General features: G+C 60.8%; 1 protein-coding gene across 3 annotated transcripts in view; it reads left to right on the forward strand.

Annotated features, from left to right (window-relative positions):
• The window catches only part of Fam163b (family with sequence similarity 163 member B), a 22083-nt gene that overhangs the window by 12269 nt on the left and 2335 nt on the right, over positions 1-7479 (forward strand). For all 3 annotated transcript variants that reach the window (XM_010608919.3, XM_010608920.1, XM_033759182.1), the window contains exon 2: positions 7272-7387. In XM_010608919.3, coding sequence (XP_010607221.1) covers positions 7295-7387 — 93 coding nt within the window. In that variant the 5' untranslated portion in view covers positions 7272-7294. The remainder of the gene's footprint in view (positions 1-7271; positions 7388-7479) is intronic.

A 7479-nucleotide genomic window follows, 5' to 3' on the forward strand; every position in this document is an offset into this window, starting at 1 on the left:
GGAGCAGGGAGGGGAGCAGGGAAGCAAAGGGAGCGGTGCTCAGAGCTGCGTTCCAGGGATTCCGGCAGCGACAGTGGGGGGCGCCCCTGAGGCCACGGTGCACTGTGGAGGAAATCCCTGGAGAGCAGGAAAACCAGCCAGCAACAGGAAAACAGACCTCAGTTTGGCAGCCTCGTGTGGCTCCCACTGAGACCAAACCCACACGTGCTCGGTGCTGAGAGACGCCCCGTGTCTGCCTGAGGGGCCCCGGCTGGCCGCCCGACTGCATCTGGCATCAGCCACTGCTCTCGCTGTGCCGTGCCGGGCTGCCTCAGCTCTGGGCTGGACTTCCTTGGGGACACTCTGAGGCCAGGGCAGCGGGCAGCGTCAAGGCCCAGACCACAGCAGGCGGTGTGTCCAGCTGCCCCATGGCCCTGCTCCCTGGGTCTCCACCCTCCCCATGTCCCCATCACATCTGAGCTGGATGCACAGCCACTGTGGCATGGAGGGAGAGGGCTGGAGATCCCCACACGGTTTCCCTGTCTTCAAGATGAGGCCCCTGGTTACCCTGACTCCAGAAGGAGTTGGGTTTCCCTCCCACACTCAGGCCTCTGGGTCCTATAGCCTGGTCACAGGGGTGCAGAGCTGGGAACTCAGGGGAGGCTATGGCCGGTGCTCTGTGCAGGCACAGGGTGGACGGCGGCCTGGCCTCGGGGAGGCAGAGGCAGGTCTGCTGAGCCGGGTCCACTGCCTGATGGCTGTGTTACCTGGCCAGCACAGACTCAGGAGAAACTAGGCTGGGTGGGTGAGCCAGGGGTGACGGTGGTGTGGACCCAGAACGTCTCTGCTGTTCCCTGCAGGCCCAGGAGTGCCGGGCTCAGCAGAAGACCTCTGCGAGGAGGCCACCTGCCCTCAAAGTGGGGCCTTCCCTCCTGGCAGCCCTGTGCCAAGAGGTCGGGAGCCCGGCCCTACCCCCACCCTTCAGGCCTTGAGTTGTGGAGGATCTGAGGCACATGCCTGCCGAGTCTTGAACCTCTCTGCCCTCTCTGTGGACTTGGGGTCAACCAGGGCCTCCCGAACTGAGGCTCCGAACTACCACGGTGGGCCATGGCCTAACTGCTTCCTCTCTCTTTCTGCCTCAGTTCCCCCATCTTTACCCAAAGGTGCTCATGGCACAGGCACAGGTGGGGATGCTGGGGAGGGGCCTACCCAACACTCCGGGCTGCCATTTGTTTAGGAAGCGGGATTGAGGCGATCACACAGCATCCTGGTTGGCACTGCCCACTGCATTCCAGGCCGGGAGCTGGGACCAGGAGCTCAGCTCAGCTCTTGGGAAAGGAAGTTGAGAATTCACAAAGACTTAAGCCCAACAGCAGAAAGGAGTGTAAAAGCCCAGCTTCTGCACATTGTTATTTTTAAGGGGGAGGGAAAGGCAGCTGAGATGGCCCCGCGGGCTCTGCTCACCCCACCCAACACCCCTGTTTCCTACCGCACTGCCCGATCAGGAGCTGTGGCCCTGGAAGTTCCTTGGTAGTGTGGGTCACTTGCATCCCCCGGGCCTGTACCCGGGCCTGGCCTGCCGGTCTGGGCCTGGATGGCCACTGCCCCCACCTGCCAGGGAGACGCTGGGGACAGATGGGAGGCTGGAGACCCTGCCACCTAGCTCAGAGCCTGCTGTCCCTGGATGGACCCCAGCTCCATTACAACAGCACACGCAGCCCCTGGCGGGAGGGTGGACAGGCTGTGACAGGCGTCACAGGAGCACAGATTTAGGACAGGACAGGAGCTTATTGTTTGGGACACTAGGAAGCCATCCAGTGTTGGAGTGAGACAATCCATTTGGACTCAGTGTTCAGGAAGCCCAGCGGAGCAGCACAGGCTGTGGCCAGGGGCCACTCTGGGCCTGGCCACTTCTGAGCTGCAGTCTCTCCCGTGTTGGGGTCTACAAGGCCAGTAGCTGCGAAGCCACCAGGGAGACTGCGTGGGCTGCACACTGCTTCACGTCAGGTGCCATGAAGCCCCGGGCCTGGCGTCAGCTTGGGCTCAGTGGGCTGGCTGCGTCCTCCTCTCCTTCTCTTTGCCCCAGGAGCTCCCAGGGAGACCCCAAGACAGGACTTGGGAAGTGGGGTCTGCTGGATGGGGCAGGAGCTGGGGTTTGGGACCTGCTGACTCTCGGGGTAAGCGGACTGAGCCCTGACCAAGGAAGAGGCAGCCGGGCCCGAACCCCAGGGCTTATCTGCAGGGGCCACCGGGTAGCCCCCAGCCAGTTCTCCATTAGTCTGCTCCCTGGCAGTGCCCTGTCTGCAGCGCCCGCCAAGCCTCCCACTCAGCTCTGAGCTGTGCCCTGGTGGCCTAGGCAGGGTGCTGGCCCTGAGACTCTGGCTTTGTAGCTCTGGGCTCTGCCAGCTGGAGTTGGTCCCAAGTGTGGCCTTGGTGACGTGGACCCCAGACAGGGATGGGCCTGGGGCTTCTGCAAGCCTCCTCAGGGCTCAGGGGCAGTGCAGCCACTGATCATGTTTTCTGCTTCCCTGGTGCATTATTTCTCCTTCCTGGCCTCGATTTACTCCCTAGAAAATGTGGGTCAGTTCGACTTCTTACAAGAAGCTCCGATGGTCCCGCCAGGAATTTCCCGATCGCTCGCTAGCACCCAAAGTCTTGTGCCACACACCTGCTGGGCACCTGCCGTGGCCCTGAGCCTCCTGGCCTCACTGAGCCTCGGCTGAGCCCTTCCCTCTCCAACGGCCCTGCCTCTTGGTCTGGGAGAGCCCCCTTGTGTCTGAGAAGCCGCAGGAGTGACCCGCAGCACGTTCAGGTCCCTGAGTGCTTCTGGGGGCTCCAGCTGGCCACTCAGGGCATGGGTTCTTCCCCAGTTGTGGGTTCCTCCTGGTATCCCCAGCTGAGTCCTCCCTGGGTTGAGGATGGCACTGGGGGGCACCGTGCCCCAGGCAGCCCCTCCTGTGCCCACCCCAGAGGCTCTGGATAACATCTCCAGACTGAGCCAGCAGCACCACTGAGCGCAGCCCCGTGTATTTATTACCGGGCGCAGGAATCCAGGAGCCCGCAGAGCGTGAAATTAGGAACAAATGTGGAGGCGGTCTAGACAGGAACTCTGCGGCTGCACTCGGCTCCCGGACACAGGGCCCAGGGGCTTCCAGGTAGCCCAGCACTTCTGTAACCAGACAGATGTTTGTGGAGGAAAAGGTTTTCTGAGTACCGCAAGGCCTCCACCCCCTGACGCCGGCTGGCCAGGGTCCAGACTGGGTGGTGGTATGTCTGGGTCCCCAGCCAACTCTGCTCTGGCCTCAGTTTCCCCATCTGAAAATGAGCATCTTCATTTTCAGTGGTGCTCGCTGGGTTGAGGGGCTGCTTCCTGAGGTCCAGGCTCCCCGATATGGTGACACTGGGTTGGGAGTCTCTGCACTAGAAGAGCCAGTGCCTGGCCAGCACTGGGCAGGCGAGGCCTCTCCTTGGCCCCTGGGGGCGCACAGCAGACAGAGGCCTCCCAGCAGTCTTGCCAGCCAAGACCCAGGAGGCAGGGGGCAGATGGGGAGGGGCACAGAGTGGGCAGACATGGAGGCCCCAAGGGCCAGGGGCAGCAGAAGAGGCAGAGAGAAATAGAAGTGTGGTCCAGGGCTTCTGCCGGGAGAAGGTGTGGGCGACTCCAAGGGATGCAGGTGGGGGGCATCTGGCTCTGCCACCAGGTGCTTCTTGCCTCCTGCCCGGCTGCCCAGCCCCACAGGAGCTGGTGTTGTCCATGGCGAAGCCCAGCCATGGCCAGACCTGCCGTCCCGCAGGGCCCTCTGCAGTTCTGGGGCCAGGTGGGATTGCTCAGCGGAGTCTCCACTCAGCCAGTCAGTGACCAGTCGAAGCTGGGATGGGAAGTAAAGGTGTTTATAAAGCTTTAAACCCGTTTATGGGCCCAGGGGGCAGATGAACAATTCAGCCAGCTTCTCACTGCGATGTCCCAGACGGCAGCACAGACACCGAGCCACTGTGGGGTGGCCTCTGCCCAGCGGTCGCTGGCTGTCTGGCGCTTCTGTGCCTGAGCCGCACCTGCTCCCCAGCCTGGTGGAGACAGCCCTCCCTCAGGGAGGACTCTGCGCCTCCTCCTCCAGGAAGTTCCGGGGGCTCCTCCCCACCCACCCGCCTGGCACCCAAAGCCTGACTTGTTCTCAGAACCCTAGTTGCTGAGTCTGCCAGCTTCCTTCCGTGGCCCCCACAAGCTCTGTCGTTGACCCCTCAACAGCCTGCCTTGCATCTGATCCCCAGGACCCACGCAGGGCCTGAGGAGCGGGAGGAGTCCACAGCACAAACCCTGCCACTCCCCAGTAAGGAAACTGAGGCCCAGAAGGAGGCCTCTGACCAAGGTCACCAGCGGGGGTACAACAGGATTCTCCTCTGCCTGTAGGGCTCAGGGACTGAGCGCAGGACCCTGAGGCTTGGGCTGGGGAGCAGCCTCTGAGGAGGCCTGGGAAGACAGCGGGGTGCAGGGAGAGGGAAGCTGGCCCCGGGTCCATCTCTTTCCTCCAGCAACAGACTGTGGGACATGGTCCCTCCTAGTCCTGGCAGCTTGAAGTCCTGTGGTGTTCAGAAGTTCTGGAAGTCTTCCTGGAGGAGGAGGGCTGTGCTGCCTTCGACGGCAGGAGGGAAGGGCTCCAGAGGGGGGCTCAGCAAGCCCGGATGGGAGGCTGGAGGGTGGGACTGGGGCTGTGTCTCTCTTGGGACTGTTCGGAGCTCACTGTGGCGGACACGGCCTGGCCCGGCGACCTTCAGCCAGTCATGGAGTCGCTGCCCCTGGGCAGGCTGAGACTCTCCAGCTGCCCCTGTATTGGATTAGTGGCTGCTGACAGCCCTGGGCACCCGGCCTGCCCACCACCCTGCCCACCATGCCTTGGGCCAGGCACGGCAAGGGTGCAGATCTGAGAGGGGCCCAGAGAGGGCACGGACCTGCCCTCTTGCAGACCCTCGGTGCCTCCATTACCGAGGGGCCCAGGGGCCTGTGGGGTGGAGATGCCAGCCCTGGCAATTAGTGCCCATGTCATTGACCAGCCTTGGTGGGTCGGGATTTGTTGGGGTCTCTGGGGTGGCCCCACTCAGTTCCCAGCCCCCGGCACCGAGGTCCAGCACCTCTCCACCCCTGTGGTCCCATCCCCTGAGGAGGGCTTTCTGGGGTCCCTCCACCACCCAGGAGAGGCCCCACTCGTGTCCCTGCAAGTCCACAGGGGAGTGGAGGACCATGGGGCCTGGGCCTTGGCTGCCTGAGGCTGTCTAGCTGAGAGGGCACCTGCAGTGACACCTGGGCAGTAGCCCCGTGGATCCCACCAGTCATCTGGAGCCGCCAGGCAGGGTGCCCAGGATGTGTGGGGCCCTGCGGCTCCTTCCCTATCTGCACTCTCGCCAAGATGCTTTGGGCTCGCCCGCCCGCCTACCTGTCTGTCTTTGGAAGCATCAGTGATCTGTCTGTGTCTCCGTCTGACTTCTCCAGGTCCGTCTGGACCATCTGCCCATCTGTCTGTCTGTCTGTCTGTCTGTCTGCGTGGTCCTGCCTTTCCATCTGTCTGCCAGGGTCTGAGTTCCAGGCCCAGCTTCCCTGGACACATGCTGATAGGGGCTCCTTCCCGCCCCTGCCTGGTCCTCTGACCCTCCCAAATCTGGCTGCTGGTCTCTGGGGACACTGCACTACCTCCTGCCACCCCCACACACACCTAGCCTGGGGTTCCGTCTGTCAGTTGTGCGCCCACATTCCAGCACCGGGATGAGTCTGCCGGATTCCAGCAAGCCTTTGGCACAGGTTCCCCAGACACTTGTGAGGCCACAGAGCTCACTGAATGCTGCTGTAAAAGCTGAGGTGGGCCCTGGCACCTGTTCCGTGGGGCCCGAGCCAGCAGGTTACCTGGGCTTTTGCACGTGGCAGCTCCAGCAGCTGTGAGGAGGCCAGGGGGCCTCTGCACCGGCACCCAGTGGTGCATCGGATGTTGCCTGTCCAGCACTGGGCCCGAGGGTGCAGAGGCGGTGAGAAGACTCCAGCTCTTGTCCTCAGGAAAGGCAGTGTGGATTTGCTGTCTCTGGAAAGAAGCTGTGAAACCGCAAACCCGGGATTTAGCGAAATTGTCTAGAGGGGACCCACATGCTGAACACTTCACACTGTGCGGTTTGGGGCCAAGTGCTTTTGATGACTGAGGATCAAAATTAAATTTATTTTTTAATAAAACAGCCCCCTGCCCTCCAAAAGGAACCTGAGTGTAGAGTTGGTCGGGGAGTGTGACTCAGAATGATTTACTGTGCCTTTGACACTCTGCTGAGCACATCCCTAAAGTGATAAGTACAAAAAGAGGAAAGGAATACCAAATACCCCCCGAAGAATTGTCAGGAAACACGGTGGTGAGGGATTACCAAACAAGAAGGAAAAGCACCAATAAGATAATGTTAACAGAAACAAGATTTCACTGCAAAAGTCATCACATTTTAACAATAAGGCCCTAATTTTAAGTGGAAATACTACCGTGAACTCATTTTATTTTTCTTCTTAAAAAATAAAGAACTGCCCCCAGCTGTGGACACTGGAAACACCCAGGACCTGGGGACCAGAGCTATGAGGACCCCCTGCCATCAGGCAAAATCCCGCCAGGGCACAGATCAAAATGACACAGGGGTCACCCCAAACCCACAATCCCGTGGGACCAGCAAGCGTGGAAGAGTAGGGACTGTTGCCAGCATGGTGGTGCATGCTGAAACCCCAGCACTTGGGAGGCTGAGGCAGAAGTGTAAATTCAAGGCCCACCTGGGCAACCTAGTGAGACCCTGTCTCAAAATAATAAAATGAATAAAAGGGCTGAGGTGTACTCAGCAGTGCAGTGCTTGCCCAGCGTATGTGAGGCCCTGGGTTCAATCCCCAGCACCCAAAAAAGTCCCCAGGAGTAAATCCACTTGACAGTACCAGCGTGAACACATTCTGTGCAGACGGTGGTAAACTTTGTGGTATGCACATTTTACCACAGCTGCTTAAAAGCAGAAGGATTGGTTGTGTCAAAGAGTGGAATATAGTCAGAGATTGTATTGCGGAAGGAAAGTTAACGATACAAAAAACTAAAGACTGGTTCAACGAGAAAGCAGGAGTCCAGTGGTGAAGCCCTGTGCTCAGCTTGCCGGAGCTGGGCGAACTTTAAAGTGTGTGCTCGTGGGGACACCGAGGGCCTGCAGGGCCTGGACTCCCCATACCAGCCCCTGCCCAGGAGTGCCAGCCTCCCCTCCCCTGGCGCCGTCTCCTTGTGACACCACGGCATCTGTTGCAGGCTGTCGATGGAGAGGTGGGCGGATGACAGCCGGGACCGTGGTCATCACCGGGGGCATCTTGGCGACCGTGATTCTGCTCTGCATTATTGCTGTTCTCTGCTACTGTCGGCTCCAGGTACCTGGCGGGCAGGGCATGCGGCAGGGGCCTGAGGGGCCGCCCTGCCCAGGGTGGGGTCAGCCGGTCGGTGGAGAGGTGCTGGGCGCCAG

The sequence above is a fragment of the Fukomys damarensis genome, unplaced genomic scaffold (genome assembly GCF_012274545.1).
Source record: "Fukomys damarensis isolate Sample0158 unplaced genomic scaffold, DMR_v1.0_HiC HiC_scaffold_36, whole genome shotgun sequence".
Lineage (NCBI taxonomy): Eukaryota > Metazoa > Chordata > Mammalia > Rodentia > Bathyergidae > Fukomys > Fukomys damarensis.